This window comes from Dama dama, chromosome 11 (assembly GCF_033118175.1).
Source record: "Dama dama isolate Ldn47 chromosome 11, ASM3311817v1, whole genome shotgun sequence".
NCBI classification, from domain to species: domain Eukaryota; kingdom Metazoa; phylum Chordata; class Mammalia; order Artiodactyla; family Cervidae; genus Dama; species Dama dama.
Window position 1 is genome coordinate 91,326,906 of NC_083691.1, and position 23,653 is coordinate 91,350,558.

The 23,653-nt window shown below is 54.8% G+C and overlaps 1 protein-coding gene across 2 annotated transcripts; it reads left to right on the forward strand.

Annotated features, from left to right (window-relative positions):
* Positions 1-2,777: 2,777 nt before the first annotated feature.
* Positions 2,778-19,543, forward strand: EMX1 (empty spiracles homeobox 1). 2 transcript variants are annotated; one of them, XM_061156318.1, is made up of 3 exons: positions 2,778-3,282; positions 9,120-9,304; positions 19,359-19,543. In XM_061156318.1, the coding sequence occupies exons 1-3, from the start codon at positions 2,778-2,780 to the stop codon at positions 19,524-19,526; spliced, it is 858 nt and encodes a 285-aa protein (XP_061012301.1). In that variant the 3' UTR covers positions 19,527-19,543. The 2 variants fall into 2 exon arrangements, with proteins under 2 accessions (XP_061012301.1, XP_061012302.1); XM_061156319.1 differs by having other exon boundaries at positions 2,877-3,286; positions 9,124-9,304.
* The last annotated feature ends 4,110 nt before the right edge of the window (positions 19,544-23,653 follow it).

The following is a 23,653-nucleotide window of genomic DNA, read 5'->3' on the forward strand; positions in this document are numbered from 1 at the left end:
CATCACTGATCCTGGGAGAGTCCAGCTGCAGGGGCGGGGGTTGGGGTAGAATGGGGACAGAACCTGATCCAGGCCAGGCCCACTGAACTGTCCCACCTCAACCCAGACCACCACCAGACTCCAGACATGGGTCCGGTGCAGTTTCTTCACCTGTAAAGAGGGTTAATGACAGACAACTGGTGTCCAAGTGTCTGGAAAGCCCAACAAGGGAAGGAGTGGTCACTGTAAAGGTCTGTGGATTTACATGGGGAGATGTATGCCCAGAGCTAGATGAGGGAAGTCCACGTGGCCAGTGTAGATGTGTCCAGGAATGGCCCAGTAGATCCCAAGCTCCTCTACCTGCCCTATTTAGTGAGTTCAGGGGTCAGTGTCCGGCCTTGCAGTGAGGTAGGAGGCGGGGGCCTGCAGCTAGACAGGTGAGGTTCACCACCGGCTAGGGAAACAAAGCCCGGGCGAGTTCAGCCCGATCCGGCTCCAGTCTTCTCGGCCACAGACCCAAGCACTTAGTCCCTCCTCGCGGCATTCAGAGAACAGGCCCGGCTGATGCTTATCCAACTAAACCTGCCTCCCTGCGGGGACCTTGTTCCAGCAAAATTCACGTTGTCTCCTTCCACATAGAACGAAAATCTCGCTTCCATGTCTTTGCCCAGCTTCGCACCCTCACCACTCCAGCGATATGGCCTGGTTAGGTCCTTGTCCCCACTCAGGGGAGCTTCTCCTTACCCAGAACGGAGGAGGAGGCAAAAGGAGACGGGGGAGAAACAGAGGGAAAGTGGTGCTGTGGGAGAGGGCGGTAAAGAGACAGGAAAGGGAGAAACAGACAGCCAGCCTGAGACAGAAACGGAGAGACCAGCACAGTAAGCCAGGAAGAACCGGAGGGGCCAGCAAGAGAGACACAAGCCCTCGCCACGAATTCAGTAACGACTCCTTCCTCAGGTGTTTCTGGGGCGCCTCCGAGGTGCTCCGCCCGGGTCTGCTCTGGACACGACCGGCGGCAGGGCGCGGCAGTCTCACCCCCACCCCCTCGCTGTCTCCTCCCCACCTCTCCCAAGGGGGCCGGAACGGCTTCGGCGCGCGGGGGCTTTTCGGACCAGTCGAGTGGAAAATAGACTTTAACCCGCTTTGTGGCAACAAGGGCGCCCGGAGCGCTCTCCCCGGCCGAGACTCCGGGCACTCAGGCAGGCCACTCTCAAGACCTGGCCTGGAGTCCTTGCAGAGCCTCGCGGGACGAGGACCTTCTGGCCTCAGGGCGCCGGGACGCACTGCCCGGATCCGCGCACCCCGGCCAGGCCGCTCTGAGTAAGCCGGGCAGCAGCGAGGAAGCAGATCCGCTTCCGCAGTGCACGGGCAGGGTGCGGGTCCCAGCCTCCCCATCACTGCCTTGTGTCCTCTTAGGCCTGGATGCTGTGTTTTCCTGCGGCCTGGAAGGCCCTGGTGGAAAAGTTTGCTGAGTACTGGTTCTCCTTCCCAACTGCCCTCTCATCCCCGACGAATCAGTGGACGAAATGGAAACTGGCTGGAGCAGAGTAGTCCGCTGCTCCGCGTTCGCGAGTGGAAGGTGAGGGTCGGAGGAAGCCAGGCGGCCGCTACGGTCCCGGGATGGCCTGTGTGTCTTCTTGGAGGGTCTTAGGCGATGGCTGTGGACTGTTCGGCCACCTCCAACGTAAGACAGTGTCTTCAAGACCCCGGCCTGTCCTGGACCGCCTGCACCTAAGCTCCGCAATCAGAGAAGACGAGGAAAGCAGATGGCCCTGCGAGCCGGTCGCAATGCTCGTGGCTGGGCCAAGGACCTGCTTCCAAGCCCGGAGAATTGCAGCTTGAGACGTCTGGGTGACCACTCCGCCAGCTCCTCTAGCGCTTTCCCTGGCCTGGCCTCTTCTGAAAATAACTAAGTGTCCGCTTTCGGAAGCTGTCCCCCTTACCACCCAGAAAACGCGAAGCCTCAGGAGCAAGGCCGCGGCTTCAGACTGCGTCCCAGGAGACGGACGATGGATCCTGAGGATCCTTGAGGCCAGGGGAACAAGTTCTCAGGAGAATTTATTCGTTGGACCCCAAACACCCACATTGCACTCGAATTCAAGTTATTTGAGAACTGAAACGACATCCCGGGACGAACTGGAGAGGGTTCAACTGATTTGCACACTGGGGAGTGGGGTTGGAGATCCTCCCAAGCCCCAGACCCCTCACCCCTCACACACCTCCTTCGGCTCCGGCCTGGGTGGAGACGCTTACGGCTGCCGCCAGACTCAGCTAAAGGGCAGAGATGCGAGAAGACGCGAGAGGAGGAAGAGGCCTAGCTCGCCCCGCGCAAGCTCCAGTCCGGTTTTTGCCTCCGACTGCTGGCTCCTTTCCCTTCCCGCGGTCCCTCGCCCCGCCCCGCCCCGCCCCCCACCTTGGGGCAGGTGAGCGGCGGCCAATGGGCGAGCGCGGGGCAGGTGCCCGCTAACTCTCGCCTAGCAGCGCGGTGGCCGAGGCCAGGCAGGACAGTGCTGGGAGGACCGGGGGCGGGGGTCGGTCCTGGCAGGACTCGGAAGGGAAGGGGCCGGGCTCAGTCCCCAGGCGGTAGAGGCAGCTCACAGCCTCCTTCGGAGCCCGCGCCGGTGCCGGCGCCGGGAGCTGCCCGCTTGGCCGCAGAGGCCGGCGCGCTTAGCCTCGCGCCGTGGCCCGACTCCGCGTTCGCTGGCTCTCACGCCCCTCGCCGCACCGCGCCTGGCTTGTGGGCAGGGGCTGAGCGCGGGCGGGCGGGCGGGGGAGGTGAAGGGTGCTGGTGTGTGTGCATGTGCCTGGCTGGGTGCACACCCCGCACGGCGGCGGCGCCAGGACGCGGAGCGCTCCCCAGAGCCCGGGTGCCTCGCTCGGCTCTGGCGGCCGCGACCATGTTCCAGCCCACAGCCAAACGCGGCTTTACCATCGAGTCTTTGGTGGCCAAGGACGGCGGTACTGGAGGGGGTACGGGCGCAGGCTCCCATCCCCTGGCGGCGGCCGCCTCGGAGGAGCCGCTCCGGCCCACGGCGCTCAATTATCCTCACCCCAGCGCAGCCGAAGCGGCCTTCGTGAGCGGCTTCCCCGCCGCCGCGGGCGCCGGCCGCTCGCTCTACGGCGGTCCCGAGCTCGTATTCCCCGAGGCCATGAACCATCACGCGCTGACCGTGCACCCGGCGCACCAGCTGGGCGCCTCCCCGCTGCAGCCCCCGCACTCCTTCTTCGGCGCCCAGCACCGGGACCCTCTGCACTTCTATCCCTGGGTGCTGCGGAACCGCTTCTTCGGCCACCGCTTTCAGGGTGAGTGCCCACGTTGTGCCCGCCTCGGCGGCCGGCCGGCGCCCGCGCTGCGGAGGCGCGGGGGAGGCTCGGGGGCGTCCGGGGCCATTCAGAAGTTGTGTCAGAAAAGGTTGCGGGTCCACAGAGGCCGATTCCTAAGCAGGGAAGTGCCGCGCCAGATCCATTCGCTCTTCTGCCGCGTTGGGTTCCCTCCCAGAGAACCAGGTTGGGACCTCCAGGCTTTTCCAGGATTGATGCCAGTCCGGACGCCAAGCCCGGACGCATCCTTGGAGCTTCTCCTGGTCCTCCCTGCGGCCTGCCTTACTGTCTCCAGGCTGAGCCAGTCCCATCCCAGAGAACTCAGCGTCGGCCGCCCTCCCTCTGACCCAGCTGGACCTGGGACCATACTAGGTTCGCACTTCCACAACCAACTCCCAGGGACCCGCCTTCGCTGGCCAAGGAGACAGGGGAAAGTCCACCTGCTTGTCCCGATTCTGTGGGAAGAAAGGGCAGAGGGAGGGGAAACTGGAGAGTTAATGTTCAGTGTTGAGTGCTCCTCTGTTTGGGGATGTTTCTCGGCAACCTCGGCCCGACTTCTCCAAGTCACACCTGCCTCTCGGACCCAGGGTGGGAAGGTTTGCCAAAGCAAACCGGCTTCCCGCGACTCTCGCGGACTTCGGGAACCTACAGGCTGCTGGGGTACCGACTGCAGTCCTCCCAGGCAGGGGGCGGGGGCAGAGGGCTGTTAAGGTCGTAGGCAGTCTGAGCCCCCTAGTCCGCACTGGGCAATAGGATTGGTAAGGAAGATCCCCCACTTCTCTCTCTCTCTCTCTCACACACACACACACACACACAGAGGTTTCAGTGGTCTGACTTTCTCCAAGCAAAGAGTTCCATTAGTTGGAGTTCGCTTTCTTCTTTGAATTTATTGGTTTTTTCTTTTCTTTTCTTTCTTCTTGCGCCCCCCCTCACTTTTTTTTTTTTTTTTGGAATGGCCTTAATTTGTGCCGTAATTGGTTTAGTTTTCAGTTTTATTTTGTTAGTGTAGACCAGACCTCAGCCTTACTCAGACCTGACTCAGAAGTAGGTAAACTGGCTCTTAGCAAAACAAACGAAAAGGACGTGATTAGAGCTTTGCTCCTGGAGCTGATCTGGTGGTAAACTGGATCTACACAGTCAAAATAAATTGGGTATTTGGTACAATTATCTAGATAACAGAAGAAAATGACCTCTTGAAGCTTTGGCTATAGCTGTTTAACTGTATCATGGAAAGCTGCTTTCCCCACCCCAATTTGTCAGACAATTTTCTGAGTCCCATCTGGCTAATAGATACTGGCCCAGCAGATCCCACAAAATAAGGTAATGTAATTGTTTGAGCAAGAATTTTTGTGGAAAGTCTTGTCTGCTCTGGGGATTTCAAAGATTTGCCCAAATCATCCGGAACAACAACAAAAAATGCCTATAGTGTCAGCCGCTATGGGAAAGAAGTCTGTCAATTAAAATAAATGTTTACTGATAAAATTAAGTATTATTTTAAATTGAGCAAACCACCTCAGTCCTCCGTGGGCTGGGTCCCCGGTCTCTAAACTTGGCGACTGCAGGCCAATTTGAAAGTCGCGGCTGTTTGTGAACCCTCCGGCTGGGGCGGCGGAGGGACCGGCGGTTAGCAGACCGGAGGAGGGACAGGAGCTCGAAGAAGAGGACAGAACCGGTCCTGACCCCTGTGGTTTCTGCTCACTCCGAGATGGCCTCCCCGGCGACGCCCTCGGCTTTAGACCGGCCGCCCCATGCCCTCCGCGCCTCCTTTCCCGCCATTGACCTCGCCGACACCGGCTTTTAGGGTTCGAGGGCCGGGGCACCAAGGGTCGGGAACGCCTTGTAAGAGATCCAGCTCCGGCTCTGAGCATCCCCAGTCAGACGAGGGTGAATAAATCCTCGGCAAAAATCCTCTCGGAAATCGACGCCGCTCCCTGAGCCTTCAGCCCCGGCGGGCACGTTGTCTAGTTGCAAAAACGGTTGCATTTTTCTCCCAAGAACTGTGTCTGGACGCGGAGACGGAGCCAAACGTGGTCGCATTTTTGAACACGAGAATCCGTTGGGCACGGAATGACTTTTTTAATTTTGAGAGGTTTTGGCTTCAGGGCTGGTCAGCGTCGGGGCAGACGCCTTGCGGCCCGGGCGTCCTTGCGTCCTCGGGGGCCCTCGGGGATATGAGCCGAGTCATTTCAGGCCCTCCGGCGCCGCGTTTTCTAGAGAACCGGGTCTCCGCGATGCTCATTTCATCCCCGTTTCAATGCAAGAAGCGAAACCCTACAGGAACGAAAAGGAAAACGTCTGCGTTCTGTGCGCAGCGCTCTCCACCAGGGAGGTCCCGGCGCGCAGGGTAGCGGCTTCTCCGCTGAGCAAGGCGCTGGCAGAAAAGTCAGTGCGGAATGGCCGGGATCAGGCGGCGGGACTCCGAAGCCGGAGGCGGCTTTCGAGGCCTGAAGAGGAGGGGCTGGAGGAGACAGCGAGTTAGCCGCACTTCGGTGCTATTTCCCTCGGACAGCAGGAACTTTCCCGGCCGGGAAGCTGCGTCGGGAGGGGGCGGTGGAGATTAGGCCCTCGGGACTGGTGGTGGTAATGGGCCGGTGCTTCAAAGGGAGCCTTTGTTCCGGCAGGGGGAGGGGGGAATAGGTTATCTCCGTTCCCCGGCGGGCTTCTCCTTCTCGTAGCCCCAGGCCCCTCCGCCTCGCCATCCGGCCCAGAGCCCCCAGCTTGCCACAGCATCTCCAGGAGGCACTGCAGCTTGGGCCTCGGGCCTTCGAATCCCTAGTTCCCAGTTCCTGCCACCTCAGTCAGTCCTGGGAACGTCGATTGCTAGTTCCCAGCCATTGCCTTAAAGGAACCTGCAGAGAGAGGCTGGAGGAAAACGGGGCAGAGTGGGGTTCAGTTACTAGCTACAGGGAAGACTCAGCCAGCCCCTTTCCACTTTTCCACCTTGTCCTTGCCTGAAACTGACAGCCTACTCTCACAGCCCAGAACTACTGTCTCTAAACAGGCCACACCGCAACCCCAGTCCCAGAGCTTGTTCTGCCCTTGTGGTCCAATTAAGGCAGACTGAAGCCAAGGTAGGGACGGTTGAGGTCCCTTCTCCACAGATCAGAGTGAGAGCGGCCCAGGCTCATAGGCACCACCCTGGTTCTTACAGAAACATGAAACTATTACTCAATTTCTCAGGATGGTTGATTTTGTACTAAACATATTCTTCCTTACAGGAAAAAACCCTGCTTCTTTTGAAATCATATCTTTTACATCAGTAATCAGCATCTTGAGTAGTTTTTCCTGGTCTCTGCTTCTTCTTGGTTGGGTCAGGACTTCTATGTTTCTGCACATGCACACACAGATTACAGGATACATGCTATCTGCCCCTTTGGGGGGTTACAATGAACTGCTGCTATTCTCTCCCCAGCTGAAGAGGACCCCAAGCATCCTATCTTCCCCCTAAAATAGCCAGACTTGAGCCGAATGGTCCTATGTGTCAGGACAGAGAAGCTTGTTGTTTCCATCCTCCACTTTGGGTTTATAAAGATAAACACAGAGAACTCTACCGCACAAGTGACCAACACACAGCATGGAATTATAAAACACCCGTCAAATCACACACTGAGGCAGGCTGCAGTCCTGCTTTCTCAGCCCCACACTACCCTTCACACTTCTGCATCCCATTCACTCACAAATCGAGGGTGTCTCCACACTGCCACTTCATTTCTGACCAGCCTGGGCCCTGTCAAGTTGCTGAGGCCAAACCCTGTGACCACAGGGGTGTGCTAGGCTTTCTCTCCCTCTCCAGCTCATTTGTCCAGAGAAAACCACTGTTGGTATTTGACTTGAGCTCAGAATGCTATTGTTTTTGAAGCAATTTATTTTAACATCAGCAAGGAGTGTTTGCTTCCCACCCACCTCTCCCACCTTTCTCTGGCCTCATCACACTGGCTCGCACTTGAGGCTGTAATCCTTTCCCCCACCTGGATCCTTCTCCTCCTTTCTCTCCCTCCTACCCGTCTCTGCCAGACTACCTCCCCTAATCATCTATCCCCTCCATCACCACAAGCTAAACTTTTCCTTCTGTCAGGCCTGAGAATCTTCCCCCACCTTGAAGGACCCAGTGGGCAGGGTGTCCCCCACCCGCCGACCCCTCCATCTTCCTGTGATGTGATCCCACTCACTTTTGTAGCAGCACAGATTCAGTCACTTGGAATGGATAAGGCGACTGGAAGTTAGTAGCTGTTCCCTCTCAGGGGACTCTGTTTCCCCGCCCAGGCACTGGCCACTCATTCCTAGGCAACGCTGTTACCCAGAAAACCCCAGCAATCAAGTTTTCCTATGTAGATGTCCAAAGCCCACAGACTTGGAAGAAATCAGGTCAGGCAGTTTCCACCAGAAGAGGGACATGAACAGTTACCTGGAGAGTTGTAGCAACAGCATCTCAATTATGCGTCCTTGCCTCACTTACAGAGATATTTCCAGAGATGGGAGAGCTCAACTGAATTATCCAAACAATTGTCTTAAGAACAAAACAACAAATCAAATTGAGTCAAACCAGTGGCCATTTCTGAAGAAATTAATTGGATCAGTCAATCTCAACTGCTAACTGTCAAAACATTTCATGTAGTGCTCTGCATTCTTGGTGGGTTGGGGTACTGGTATGCGCCACTGCCTGAGAATCCACGGATGGTGTCAGGGCCTGCTTCCAGTCTTGTTAGCGTGTGCAACCAAGCCAGAGGTTGTATGAGGGCCTAGTGGGGGGATTCCTTGAGACTGGGGCTGTGGATGGAAGCTTGTTCCAGCTTTTGTAGTTCCTGACCCTACTACCTCAGCCCTCTTCAGCCCAATGTCAGCCCCTTCTCCTGCATGTAGCAGCTGAGTCCCCATGATGGCCAACATTTGCCAAGGGACTGTTACACTCTTTGAAAATCCTGTATGGTAGACAGGAGAAAAAGACAGTAGGGAGGCTGGAGCATATATTTACATACGCCCATGCAGAAACCAATATATCTATATCTATTAGGGAGAAAGATGACATCTAGTTATTTATACACTTGTCTCTTCAGCAGGAGATTATTCAGGGATGAAGCAAGGTCTTTTTCCACCAGAGAGCAGTAAGTCTGCAGGAAGAGGATTTTATCTGAAGACCTGGGGGGAGAGAGGTGGGATATTGGTTAGAAGTAACCTAACTTGAGACCTCCAGATGCTGTCTGGATTTTGACCTGGCCCCTGGCCTATTTTTACCACTTGCAAGGCAGAGCCTCCGCCTGTTGGCAGGAATTTTCTATGGGCTAGTAGCCTGAGCATTTAGTTGCAAGGCTGGTTTAAGCAGGTGTGAGGGAGAGTTCCTAAGATACTCTCAGTTCTTGAATCTGCGTTTGGTACGGGAATGCCTGACAGCCAGGTTGGGCCCCTTGCCACTTTCCTGACACCCAGCCCCGTCTCTACCCCTGGTCCACTTTGAGGGAGACGCGACGGGGCATACCAGACAAAGAGAGCTTCCCTTGGCCTCTTAGGCTGCTCAGGCACTGGGCGCCTCTCCAGACCCGGCCCGCCTCTTGGCCCAACAGTGACCCGCAGCGCTGCGATTCCGGGCGTCCCCTGACCCGATAACTCTCAGCCAAGAGGAGGTATCGGGGAAAGGAGTGGACTTAAGAGAAAGAGGAGACGTGGGTGTGCGTGTGTCAAGGGTGGGAGAGTGCAGCGGCGCGCTCCGGGGCGTGTGCGAGCGAGGCGCGAGGGCCGAGCTTGGCTGGCTTCGCGGGCGGCCGGGCCGCAGCTCACGGTGCCCTTCTCTCTGTCTGTATCTGCCGTCGGCGACGCGGCCACAGCGAGCGACGTGCCCCAGGACGGGCTGCTTCTGCACGGCCCCTTCGCGCGCAAGCCCAAGCGGATCCGCACGGCCTTCTCGCCCTCGCAGCTGCTGCGGCTGGAGCGTGCCTTCGAGAAGAACCACTACGTGGTGGGCGCCGAGCGGAAGCAGCTGGCCGGCAGCCTCAGCCTCTCCGAGACGCAGGTAATGAATGGTCCAAGCTGCGCCCGGGGGCCAGGTGGAGGTGGGCCGGGCGGGTGCCCGAGAGGCCGGCCTCGCCCCTCAGCCTGCCCCGTCTCCTCCCGCCACCCCTGCGGCGCTCCCGCCATGACTGTCTTCCCTCCGACTGCGTACAGCCTCGAAGGGGCCACAGGACTTTTATTAAGTACTAAGGACCTACCCGGAGGCTGGAATCAAACCTTATTCCGACCCGGCTCACACAGCCCACGGGAGGGGCCAGCTTTCAGGAGGCGGCGGGCGCCCTCGGGAGCCGGCCGAGCGCGGAACACTGAGGCCGCGGTCACTCCGCGCCCGCCCGGGCCCTCTGGTGTCGTCTCAGCCCTGCGGTGGCGGCCGCCCTTCTCCCGCCACAGTTCTGGGGGCGCTCGGAGGTGTGTGAGGTGCTCAGGCCTGTCCCGTACTGGCTCCGCTGCCGTGCAGGGGCGACGGGGGCGAAGGCCTCGCGGTGGCGAGAAAGACCACGGGTCCCCGGGCTGCAAAGAGCAGAAGGTTAGCCGGGAGTGCGCGCCCTTGCCCGGGGTCCGAGGCCGGCCCCGGTCTCAGCGCAGGCAGGCTGGCACCGCGCTGAAACGGTGGAGTGTGTGCGCGGGCGTCGGCGGGACCTGGAAACGGTGGGAAAGTAGGTTCTGGTATTCAGGGCCTGTTTTCATCACTTGAAGGGCTGTTGAGTTGGGGAGGGAATAAACTCCGACGGCATTGAAGGGATTTGAACTAGATGAAATTACAATCACCACGTAGTGTTTTTGTAATTGATAAAAAAAAAATTAAAGAACTAGAAGGGAACTATAGGGAGGCAGACTTGTCCTTATTGTAAGTAAAGATTTTGCCATAAATAAATGTTGTCTGGAAGCACCGCTAAGCTCTCCGTCCGCCCGGAGTCCAGCGCGCTGGGGTGGCTGGTTGCTGCCCTGGAGGCGGATTTCTGTAACTGGGTAGGCTTTGCGAGACCTTAACTCCCTCGCGTCCCCGACAGCTTCCAGATTCGCAAAGAGAGAGGTCGGCTGGCGGCCCAGCAGCTCTCGCCCGCCGCCGGCATTTCATCTTCCGCTCCTTTTTCTGCTCGCCTCTCACACCACCATCCTCCACCCGAGTCCTGATAGAGAGATGGTGCCGGGCTGAGGGCGGGGGTGAGGTGTGTGTGCAGCCTGGGGTCTCCTGGGTAGCAGTGAGGCTAGATAGAAGACTTCATGTGGGAGTCCAAGCCCAACTTCGTCCCCAGCCCCGACCTCACTCTTTCCTGCTCACAACGCATGTTGGTATCTTTGTCCTACCTATCTGATGCCTTATTTCATTAATGCATTGCTCCTGTCTCTGCTGCAGGGCCCGGGCTTTTTCAGATTTGCTAGCCGGTCTGTTCTAACTGCGGAGATCAAGCTCACAAAAAAACGGACTTAAATTTTTAAAACGTTTAAAAAGAAGGTATTTTTGAAAAACAAGTTAATAAAATAACACCCACTTTTCCCTCTTTGCAAATGTTTTAAAATTTTTGTTTAAAACAAGGTGTCAGTTCAGGAATGGTATTTATAGTTACTTTCATTTAAAAAGTATTAGTTATTAAAAGTAATTGCAGAAATGTAAGAAAACAAAACCATTTATGTCCACGACCCACAGATTAACACTTGTTGAAATAATGTCATTGTTTTTAAACTTCCATCTTTTTAGTTCAGTGAGAGCATTTTTAATTGACCTTCTTTCAACTGAACTTATCTACCTGTCAATATTTGGACCTAACAATGCCAGTTAGTAAACCTAATGATTGTTTCCTCTCATTTTTATTAGAATGTGCTTAAACATATATTTAAAAGAAAACCAGATAGAAAATAAAATGGATCCAGCTTTGTTAACTATCAAAACTCATGGCTATTCTTGTCGCATGGTTTAAGCATATGAAACAAACAAAATAATAGAACTGTGCAATATTTGAGCCTGAGAAATCTCCTTGTAGAATCCTTTCTTTCCAGGTTAGGCCTTTAAGATGTAGAAATGAAGTAGGCAGAGCTCCCAGGCAGGCAAATGGGATTTCAGTATTTGCCTCCCTGCTAACTGTGTAACCTTGGGCCAGTTACTCAACTTCTCTGAGTTCTGGTTTCATCATCCAGAAAATAGGTTTAAGGATCAAAAGATATCTAATTTGAACTCAAATAATATTAATTATCACCCCCAGTACTTCTCTTCCCTTTGTTGAAAGTAATATGTCAAGTTATTGTTATAATAAGATCTACACCTGGAATTACTGATTCTTAGTTCAGTCTTTTTCATCAGCAGAGCTGCTTTCTGTCCCTTTTGTAACTATCATTGAGATCTAGGCTATATAATTAACTAATTATCTATCCATCTTGCTTTATTTGCCAGGCAAGCTTACCTGTCAAATCTAACTATCAGCTATTTGTCAAGCTTCAATCATTCCCATCAGCCCCCTGACATCTATTTCTACTGTCAATATCTATATTTGTCTCTCAGAGCTCTCTATTCTGTTCCTAACAGATAGCTATTTTATATCTAGCCATGTACTTCTGTCTACTCTCATTAAATTGCCTCCACAAAGCTGGTTAATTTATATTTCCTATTTATTATTAATTCTATCTTTTCTCTGAACAATAATTCCTGTTTACCCAACTGTTGATTATCTCTTTATCATCTACTCTGTTTTACCTTCTATATATCTACCATCCATGTCAAACTTCCATCTCTATAGATCTTTAGCAGCTGACAGTATATGCATATGTCTATAATGGTTATCATCTCATCAACTCTTGCTTTGTCTTTTTTTCTGGGCCTCAGTTCCTGATCTGTAAGGTTGAATAAAATGAACTCCAGGGTTCTTTCTAGCCCTGAGCATCTGGCTTATCTATATTCTATTTCTCTGTATTTCTATATAATCCCTCCTCCAGGTTCTCAGAACTCACAGCATATCTCCTGCATATCATAATATATGTAGGATTTTGCTATTGTTTAATAACCTGCCATGCCAAATGTCAGACTATACACTGGTTGCATCCATCTCTCAAAGAAATCTTAAAATACGAATTCCTAGAGCCTGCTCAGGAGGTTCTCAGGAGTTCCAGGCTGAGACCCAGGAATGTTTATAAAGTAGCTCTCTGGGTGATCCAGATGAAGAGTAGGCCTGAGCATCTCAGCTCTGGGAGACAGAGGGCGAGCCTTTCTTCTTCTTGCTGTGCCCCAGGGCCCAGTTCAGTGACCAGCAAGGAGTCGATGTTCCATACACATGTACTGAATGAGTGGGCAGTTTTCTTTTGACCTTATACTTATCCATATGCTAATTTTATCAGTCATTCCCCTCACTCTCTGCCATCACTGTTCCCTTTCTGTCCCTCTGCTCCTGTGATTCCCTTGCACTTTCATAACTGATTGTTGATCAGTCATAGGTGATGGAGTTTTATTTACCAATTCATGGATAAAACTTCAGGGAGGGTTAAGCAGAGTGGTGTGTGGGTCTTAGTTCAGAGTTCAGGGGTATCTGTATGCCCAAAGCTCTAGCATGGGATGCTGTGGGTAGGCAACCCAAGCTTTTTAGTAGTTGGGATAGGGCCTTAAACTGGTTGAGAGTGGAGTTAATGGCGTGGGTTAATCCAGGAGGAGGAGGGAGGGGCCGTGGGTAAGGGCTAGTTCTTCCTTGTAGCTCTGTGCTCCTCTCTGCTGTAGTGCAGCCCAGCGGTCTGACCAGGGTGAAGCCCATTTAAGACTCAATCCTGGTGGCTGGTGGGGCAGACTCAGGCCTGGGTCAGATTAGACCCTGGAGTTTGAGTGAGCTTGTGTGTGTGTGTGTGTAATGAGTGTATGTAATATATGTATGAGGCTTCTCTGGTGGCTCAGCAGTAAAGAATCCACCTTCAATGCAGGAAACATGGGTTCAATCCCTGAGTCGGGAAGATCCCCTGGAGGAGGGCATGGCATGAAGTAACTGGCCCAAGGTCACACAGTCAGTTAGCAGGGAGGCAAATACTGAAATCCCATTTGCCTGCTTGGGGAGCTCTGCCTAGTTCATTTCTCTACTCCAGTATTCTTGCCTAGAGAATCCCATGGACAGAGGAGCCTGAAGCACTACGGTCCGTAGGATTGCAAAGAGTTGGACATGACTGAAGCAACTTCGCACACATGCGCGAACATATGTATGCCCATAATGTGGAGGACGTGTGGGCTTAGCGTGATCAGTGCCCAAAGGTCAGGTGCTATCATATGTACATAGGGCATGGAGCGCCTCTGTGAACTTCTGTGCATGTGCGGGGAGGGGCACATTAGTTTTAGGGGGAGGGAGAGAAAGCATTTGGTTGCTCCAGCTGATGGATTGGTCAGTATTTCTAGCTGTTCCTCCAACTCCAGACAGTTCAGGAGGTGTTTCTTGACCTACCCTGGCTGAATTTAGCTGAATTGTGAGGGAAAGGGATGCAGAAATGTGGTCTCTTGGCCTTGGAGATTCCTCAGACAGTGGTGGGGCATGCCAGGGGTGAGTGACTGGAGTCCCATTGAAGCCACAGCTGTGGACTGAGGAGGTCAGGGGAGAGTTACGTGGGCGGAAAGCTCCTGGAAGACCACAGCCATGGAGACTTGGAGGGATGTCTAGACTGGTGGGAAGAAAGGGGGAGGTTTTAGGATTAAGATGGTGCAGGAGCTATCGAGTGTGGCTACCTTCTTAGGGCCCAAGAGCATGGGTGGGGGGATCTTAGGAGGCAGAAGTGTGTGGTCACCTGCCTATGGGTTTTCCCCAGAGGGGCATGTAAGAAGACTTCCCGCCTGGAATATCTCCCTCTGGGGGATGGATAAAAGGGAGATATCCAAGGAACTTGAATTTTTGGGAAAGATTACTGGCTCACTGTGTGTTCTGAGATGGATTCATCCCTACCCTAAGTCTTGGCTCTTCTCCAAGAACTTCTGCATCTCTGAAGGTCCGGGAGTCCAGTGGGAGGCAGGAGGACAGGAGAGAGAGGGAGGCTGGAGTGGTTCTCTCAGGGTGTGGTCCTGAGAAGACAGGCGAATCTTGTGATGTCTCCCTGAGAGTGACGGCATCCAGGGTGGACTGAGAGAGGAGGAAACCAGAAAGCTTAGGAAGAGTTAGGACTCTGGCTGATGAGGAGCCAGAGGCAACCTCAGTTTGGGGGAGTGAGGGGTGCGCTTAGCATGGCATTGGGCTTGACCTTGAGAGTGGGAGCAGTTCACGTGGTCAAATGTTAGGAAGTGGATCCCCAGTGGAGAGGGCAGGGAGGCAAGCTGAGGAGTGGCATGATTAATGTCTCCAAGCGTCTGTCTAGTCTGAGGATGACAGACTAGAAAGAGTGGTGTGTCTCTGTGTCTGAGGGTGAAATAGAATAGAAGGACACAGGCTTAAATTAAAACAGAAGAGATAATAGTAGGACATAAGGAGAAACGTCTTGTATCAGAGTTACAAGACTCAAATGCCCTTGGATAGAAGTTTGTGAACTCTTTGAGGAGAGGACAAGTATTCACCTGAAAGTGTGCAGGGGCCCAGATAGGATGGGCTAAGACTAGGGAGTGGTGGAAAAGAAGGGATCTGGTTCATTCAAAGGTAGTCTGAAACATTGGCTGGAGCTATATAGTTTGCTTGTTTGTAAGCTCATTTGTCCATTCACTCACGCACATCTTCATTCATCAGTGTATACAGTGATCAGTCCACTAATGCTTTAATACCTTCATTCTTTCATTTATTCATTTATCCATACCAGTTTCACCTGAATCAACCAGTCAGCCTAATTCAAGCTGACCCTTGTCCCCTCAACAATGGATCTTCCTCTCCACCTTCCCCCTAGAAGTGGTTAATCCAATCCACAGCTGAAAGAATTAGGAATTGACCCTCTTAGAGAAGTGACCATTGAAGTAAGCCAAGAAAGGATCCCATCTCTCTAGCAGTCAGCAATTTCCAAACACCCTTTCCAGTTAAGAGTCCAATCCCTCTACCATTGATTTTCTCCTGTTTTCCAGGTTGGCACAAGGTGCCTCTTTCCTAGAGCATAGGGCTTAGTCACTTCACCTCTGCCCTGCCAGCTGAACATACCTGGAACATGCCCAGTGGGCCTCCAAAGCCAGCTAACACACCACTTTTGTTCTCCAGGTTCCCATACTGTCTGATGAGGAGACAGAGGTTTCAGCAAATTAATACGTTGCTGGAGCCACTGTCACTGAGACAGAGAAAGCACTAAGGAAGTGCAGACAGGCAATGGGCCACATCTAGGGCCAAGGGAACAGAGTTTCAAAGGCTAAGTAAGAGTTCCCGGTGGTATAACTTGGACAAAAGTGGAGACTCTTGGAAGGATCTTGTTTATCAGAAAAACTGAGAGACATTGAGTGTGGCAGGGACTTAGAAGGCCACAAGGAAACTCTCTCCAAACCCAGAGGGTTCAGAGGTGTGTGAGGGCTTCCTCGGTCAGAAAGCCAAGTGTGCCTTTGGGCTTAAAGAAAGGTGGGTAACATGCCAGTGTTGGGGGGAGGCAGTGCAGACTAAGTACAGCCTCCTAAGGCCTCTCCCGATGAGCTGGTAGCCACGTTATGTAACCTGACTCCTTTCTAGGTTTTCTGTCCTCTAGAGAAGGAGTTCTGGGATAACCCCAGATTTGCCTGGCTGGACTGGAAAGTTCATGGGGTATCATTCTTAACTCTTACCACACTTGGGCCCAGTTCCTTTTCTTTTACCAAATAAAAAAATTACTATTAATTGTTATAAGTAAGCATTAAAGAAAAATCGGAAAAGTGGAAAGAAGACAAGTCACCCATACTTTGGGTACATTTCCTTCTAGTCTTTTTTCCCCATGCATAGGCTTTGTTTTTCCATGGTTGTGATCACACTGTGCCCAAACTGTGCATCCTGCCGTTTTCGCTGATATTACTAAGTCATGAGCATCCCCTTGTTATTACAGTCTTTGTAAACAGCATCTGGACACTCAGCCCAAGGCTGTTCTCCGGAAGATAGCCAGGCTGCCTGGGAAGAGAGTTTTCATCCCTGTTTCTAGAGAGCTGCCTCCTTGACCCTAGTAGTTTTCATGGAGAAAATATTCAGAATTGCTTTTCATTTGGGTTTGCCAGGAAGCTGTCCCTGGTGTGAAAACATACTCTATGCCCCAAGTTCCACCACTGAAGCTTTCACTCTTTGGGCCAGTGATGCTGGGCAAGGGTAGCAGGCTAGGCCTATCCCACTAAAGATGAGTCTCCTTTCTGGAAGGAGACTTGGGAATGCCTGGGGGAGGCAGAAGGTGCAGAAAGGGGCCCCGTGTCCCTGGTGCTGCCCTGGATCGTGCATCACCAGGCTGGCCATGCTTAGCCCTCAGCCAGCCCCTGGGGCTCTCAGGAATACCGCCCCAGCCCTGCATCCAGGCCTGAGTCACACACACGCCTTGCACAGGAGGCTGGGCGAGCTCACCCGCCTACGGACTGGCAGAGTCACAGTGGGCTCCAGGGTGGGGGGCAGGGGCCAGGCTGGCTGCCAAACGGTTGTGCCGAGAACCACCCAGGGCCCAGCCAGCCCTGTGCCTGAGGAAAGGTGGGCACAGAATCCAGAAGCCCTGCCCCTGGAGCATCTGCCATCTTCCCCATCTATCTGAGCTGGGACATGCAGGCAAGAATCCAGCCCTGGAATTGAAGGAAGGAGGCCTCCCCGTACTCCAGCCACCAAGGCCAGTGGTCTCTTCATGTCCGTGTGTTCTGTGTCCATGTGTCTTCCTGTCTGTGTGTCTGTTCTGTGTAGCACCGAGCACTGGCTGTCCTCACACCTACCCTAGGGCTCAGAAACCTACAGACAGGACCAAGGGCGCCATGGAAGCCCTGGGCATGTGGGCTGTTGGGGAAGCCCAGGTTGGGTTGGGCTCCATGGAGGGGACAGAGGGGAATGTCTGCAAAATGGGAAGGCGGGGCATCCTGAGCACGAAGCTGCTCCCTGGGCCTTCGTGCCAGCCCAGCTTTGTCTGCCCCTGCCTGGCGTTGTGGCTAAGGCCCGTGCTTTTCACCGATTCTCAGGGGGCAGGACAGATCTGTGTAGTGTTTCTGCGGATTGCCTTTAGCTGCCCCCACCCCAGGATTCAAGGTTCTCTCCTTCGTAGTCACTGCTGTAGCCACAGCGAGGTGCTCACCATTATTCCACACCCATGACTAACCGCTCACCACTTGTATGGGTACCGCGGGTCACTCCAACTGCAATTGTCTGCATCTGTGCTTAGTTGCTTCAGTCGTATCTGACTCTGTGTGACCCCATGAACTGTACTGTGACCCCATGAACTGTAGTGCTCCAGGCTCCTCTGTCCATGGGATTCTCCCGGCAAGAATTCTGGAGTGGGTTGCCATGCCCTTCTCCAGGGGATTTTCCCAACCCAGAGATCGAACCTGATCTCTTATGTCTCCTGCGTTGGCAGGCGGATTCTTTACCACTTGCACCACCTGGGAAGCCCATCTACTTGCTTTTTAAATGTGCTATTATTTCTGGAAACCCTCCATGCCTTATAACCCTGCCCCCTTGGCACCACCTTCCCCAGGTACCCTGTGGAACAGAAGCCCAGAAGGTGCCCTAAAGCTGTAAAGGGCCCCAGAAAGCATCTCTCTTACGCATGAGGGACGTAAGTCCAGAGAGGGGAGCGAACACAGCAGATGATCAGCACTCAGCCCCTCCCGCCAACTCTGAGGGTGATCTGGTCTGGCCTGATGCTGCGAGGCCAAGAAAAGGACTGTGTAGTCAGGAGGAGCTGACAAAGTGACGTTTTCTCCACAGTCCTCAAGAACTAAAACTATAAAACTAGTTAAGGACCAGGACGATCCTCCCAGATCATGCAGGAGAGGATGTTAAGGGCTGTCATGTGCTGGGCACTGAGCAAATGCTGAAGGAGGAGGGAGAAGGGATGAATGATGAGATATGGGACTGAGTCTGGGGAGGCTTCCGGGAGGAGATGGGCTTAGCATCATGGGCCCACCCTTCCTCCACATCACACAGGAGAGTGTTGGCCTCTGACCCCTCCCCTTGTCAGGGCTCTTACTGCCTGACACGAGCTGCGGGGCTCTCTGTGTTTAAGAAGGAGCTCACTTCTGTCCCCTGGTATTTCTCCCAGCTATTCCTTGTATGACCTGTTCCCACATCTGGATGGGCTGCAAGGGCTGGTGATGTGGGGGCAGCAAGTCCAGAGCACTGGGTGTGGATGCAGACACCCTGATGTGTAAGGAGGATGAGGCCTCCACTGGTGGATTTCAGACCAGACTACCCTGAGGAGCTGGCACCCAAGGATCCAGGACTCCCCACCCATCTAGCTCCACCTCTGGGGCGGGATGGAGGATTCTACCTGAGATTACTAAGACAGGCTCCTCCTGTGAGACAGGTTGACCTAGATGGTGTGAGATGTTGGAGCCTCGAGCAGTGGGGTCGGTGGGCCTCAGAGTGCTCCGGCTGTCCTGGACACTGCCCTTGGCAGGGCCAGTGCTTCCCGGTTAAGTAGCTGTGTCCGCTCTGCCTCTTCATGGTGCTGCTCTGAGCACGGGGTTGCCCTGGGGGTGGGGCTCACACCAGCCATCCAGACCCATGTGATGGCTGCTTCAGTCGTGTCCGACTCTGTGCGACCCCATAGATGGCAGCCCACCAGGCTCCCCCGCCCCTGGGATTCTCCAGGCAAGAACACTGGACTGGGTTGCCATGTCCTTCTCCAATGCATGAAAGTGAAAAGTGAAAGCGAAGTCGCTCAGTCGTGTCTGACTCTTCCCGACCTCAGGGACTGTAGCCCACCAGGCTCCTCTGTCCATGGGATTTTCCAGGCAAGAGTACTGGAGTGGGGTGCCATTGCCTTCTCCGCACCTCTATTGAGGGGACAGCAAAACAGCCCGTCTCAGGCCCACAGTGCCCCTGGCCCCCTCATTTGCATCTGGAAGGGAAGGCCTCCAGGCCCATCAGGTGGCGCCAGCCAGAGGAGACGACCCTGGTCTCGGTTCCCCATCCGGCTCCCAGCCCAGCTGGAAGGCTGAGTGGCTGCTGGGGGCTTCCTGGGCGTTTCTCACCTGTGCCCCTCCCTCCCTGGCCCAGGTGAAGGTGTGGTTCCAGAACCGGAGGACAAAGTACAAGCGGCAGAAGCTGGAGGAGGAAGGGCCTGAGTCGGAGCAGAAGAAGAAGGGTTCCCACCATATCAACCGGTGGCGCATTGCCACGAAGCAGGCCAACGGGGAGGACATCGACGTCACCTCCAATGACTAGGGTGGGCAGCCGCAACCCCACCAGGGCAAAGTGCCACGCGCTGCTGGCCAGGCCCCCCCACCGGTGGGCCCAGCAGGACTCTGGCCACTCCTTGGCCGGGCTGCGTGGAGGCCTCAGGTCACGGCCCCGGAGGGCTCGGAGCCTGGGGCCGCCACCGACAGAGGGACAAGACGTGGGCTGGCTGAGGCCCGGGACTGCTCGACCTTCTCCTTGGAGAGCCTGCCCACCTGGGCAGCGCAGCCTCCCAGCCACTCTCCATTTCTCTTATCTCCTTTTTGTTTTGACGAATTTCTGTTTTAATTTATTTTGCAGGCACCCGCTGTAGTTCTTAGTGATCCCCTTGTGTCTCCCTTCCCTATGGGAACAATAAAAGTCTCTCTCTTAATGACATGGGCATCCAGCTCCAACCCCAGAGCCTGTGAGCCTGGGGTGGTGGGTTCTGGCTCCGAGAGCCACAGGGGGAATGGGCCTGGGAATCCGGACGGGGCCTTGGAGACTCAATCCACTGACTCTTCTCTTTTGATGATGCTTGACCCTGGTCTCTAGCTCCAACTCCACAGCAAGAGAAACTGAGGCTAGACGTAGAGAAGGAACACCCTGTATTCTGAGGGAGGCTGTGCTCAAGTCTTCCCAAACTTAATAAATGGTGGGAATCAGGCCCAGGTGGGTCATGGAGGAGAGAGCATCCATACTTCTCCATGCATGGAGCTGTGGTGACTTCTCCAGTCGAGGGGAAAATGGGGCTGGGTAGAGGGGGCACCCTTCCCAGAGGCTGACCACCTCTGCCCCAAGTCCTGCCCCACCAGGATGCTCTCCTGTCCCTGCAAAGCCCCCCTGGGTCGATGAAAGCTCCAGAGACAGGGCTGTAGGCCGAGCTTGCACCTGGTTCCTGGGGCCTTAGGGCCTTCCAGCCTGGGAAAGTGCTCGAGGCAGGGCCCACCGAGCTCTGGTTCATCTGCCTCCAGTTTGTTCACTTGTCTTTCCTGCTTGTCACACAGCAAGGTTTCCTTCAGCCTGAGAAAACCTCTATCTGTAACCTGTATCCAGTACCTCTGGCCCTGACCATGGCCAGACGGCCCTCTACCTCTCCATCTCCCACGTGCTCCCCACCCCCTCCTCCCCACCTCTGCCTCACCACTGGGCGGATATTGAAGACTGTCACCAACCATGGTTACTGCCACCCCCTTGTGGCCAAACTCAACGCCTCCCATCTGGCTCTCCATCTTGTGGCCATTCCCTCCTAGGCTCCCCCACCCCCACCCCCCGCCTTTACTCCGGTACCTCTGATGCCTCTTCCTGCCTTTCTGAGTCCTCCCCACTCCTATCCCTGTCCTGTCACCGCTGTCCACCCAGGGTCGGTCCGTGCCCCGCCTGCCTCCCTCTGTCCACACCAGGGGCAGTCCGTCCCCCGCCTGCCTGCCTCACTGCGCCCTCTGCCCGGGCCTTCTCTTTGGTTCCAGGTCATGCCACCAGCTGACTTCTGCTGAGCTGCAGACCCATGAGCAAGCTGTCTGCTGCACCCCATACCCCCCAGCACCTCATACCCAACCTGTTCTCCTCCAGGACTACCCACCTTTGCCAACAACCAAGGTTTCTTCTACCTTGAGACACAGTGTAGATGGATCCCAGGGGTTTGGGGGGGGAGGGGAGGAGTGGGATGCATAATGAGCTTTGTGTGGATGTCCAGGATGAGGCCCACTTCAAAGGAGCTGTGCTGTGCCTAGGGCTCTCTTCCTCAAGCCCAAATAGGAGCACATTGCCCCCGTCCTAAGCCCCCCACTCTGCTCCCTTCTTTCCCACCCTCGTCCTCTCCTCCTTCGCTCCTGGTGTCGTCTGCCTCCGTCTCACCCACGTCATCCGTGTCGCCCAGTAAGCTAGGGGTTTTGCCTGTGCTGTGCCTTTCCTTATCCTATTCTTGGCACCTAGAATGTCCTGGGGGGTTGATCAGTGTTGAAGTCATTGAAAAGATGTCAAAGGCCAAGCTTTGTTGCTTGAGGCACACGAAGGGATCCAAGCACAGAAGGTCCTATTGCTGGGGCCTGTCAGTGTCTCTTGTGGGTCCACTCAATGCCAGAAACCTAAGGGCCGCATTCCATCCCAATGCCTCCATCCCAAACATCAACCAGGAAAATGCTTCCCTCACAGCCTGAAAGTCCTAACCTGGGTTAAGTCTAAGTTGAATCTCACAGTGAACTCTCACTCCCGGACAGGTAGGATAACCTCTGGGGAGCATGTATGTGCAGGTGGGGTGAAGGTAAGAAGAGGAGGCATTGTTTTTTTGTTTTTTTGCCCCACTAGGGGTGGAGGAATGGGTAAACTCTTCCTCTCTCACTTGGTGGGGGAGGGGATGCAGGAAGATCACAGCAGAGCACCCCTGTCATCCCCATAAAGGGCTGGAAAGGACTCAAGGAAACCTGCCAATCTTCCCGGGCCAGGCCTGCAGGGGGGCGGGGCGGGAGTCCCCGCGCACTCCCATCCATGCCCCATGTTGTGCCTCTCCCCGCAGACGGTAAATATTGGTGTTGTGACTTCATTAATAAAGGCTTCTGTGAGCCTGAAAAACATGGAATCAGGATGAACTATTTTCTGAGCTGTGGGCTTGCCAGGTTTGCTAATTTGGGAGTTTTTGGGCCCTCTCCAGGGAACAAACCAAAGTCTCTCTCGAAGAGACACAGATGCAGCGGGAAGGGGAGAAGCAGGGAGGAATGATGCTCCCTTCCCTTCCCCAACCATGCCTCCCCCTGGAGATCAGGGCCCTGCGGAGGTGAGGATCAGGATAAGGCTGGCCGGCCGGACAGGGCCGTTCAACAGGCCTTCCCTGGGCAAGTTGACTCAGTCGCAGCCCTTGGTTGGGCTGGCCTCCAGGGCCGACGGAGGTCCACAGGCCTCTAGTGACAGCACCTTGAGAACCCCAGGGGCATGTGGCTGAGGCGGAGGGGACGCAGGGAGCTGTCCTCAGGTCTGGTGGCCTATGCGGCTGCCTCCCGTCCAGGACATGATCTTGGCATGCCCCCTTATCCTTGGGACTTTCCGGGCCTGGTCCCTCTGGTCTCTGCAGCCATGGTTGGGCTCCTCCCTACTGGTGCTGGGATCTCTTCCTGTGGGGCTTCGTGGAACCCTCACTCATAAACTGGAAGGGAGCCGGGCCGGGGCCCACCGGCCTCTCTGGGGGCGCTGTGCAGGGCAGCCCCTGGGGGAGGGGCAGGGAGGCCAGCAGGCTGAGCGGTACGGGGCCCAGCCAGCTTTCCCGTCAGACAGGCGCTGCCAGAGCGGAGCCAGACATCGGGAACAGGTTTAACCAATTACCGAGCGCCCCATCTGCTGTCTGGGGCGCGTGTGAGGGTGAGTGCGTGTGAGGGTGTCTGGGAGTGTCTGGTGGGGCTGTGGGCGTGCTGCATGTGACTATGACCATGGGGGCGTGTGTGGGTGACTGGCTGCAGGTCCCAGTCAGCCCCCTCATTTGTCAAAGACTGTGGCTCCTGTCTCCTGGTCCTCCCAGACATCCTGAACCTCCTCTCAAAACCTGAGGGTCTACACGGACAACCCATCCAGCACCCCAACCTCTCACCCTCTTTGTCCCTCACCACCACCCACTCTTTGGGCAAATCAGAGCCCAGAATCCCACCTGCTTTCCAATCCCACGTTCAGATGTCTGTTCCTCTCAGACCCCATGCTCTTTCCTGTCACTCACATGATTTTCCTCTCCATCCATGCTCTCACCTCACGGCCCCTCCATCCTCTCTCTGACATCCCCTGGTCCTGCTGTTCCTTAGTTGTGCCTGGAGAAACCACACACTTGCTTGAACCCGTTTTCCCACCTGCCCTGGCAGTTGAATCCGTGAGACCATCGGACCAGTGAGCTACATGGCGCCCCTCCGCTGAGATTTCACCCCATTTATAGGTCCATTCCTGTTCTCCATGGGGTGTCTCAAACCTCTCCCCAAGGTTCTCCCCCAAATCCCTTTCCCCCCTTACCCTCAGCAGAGGAACTTACTTCCATCTAGAAGCACTAGAAGGGAGCACCTTCGTATCAGCCAGGGGCCCAGTGGAAAGAGATGGTCTCTTGAAATGGAGCGCTTTGAGGAGAGTTAAATAAAGGAGAACTAACACCTTTTGGGAAACCAACA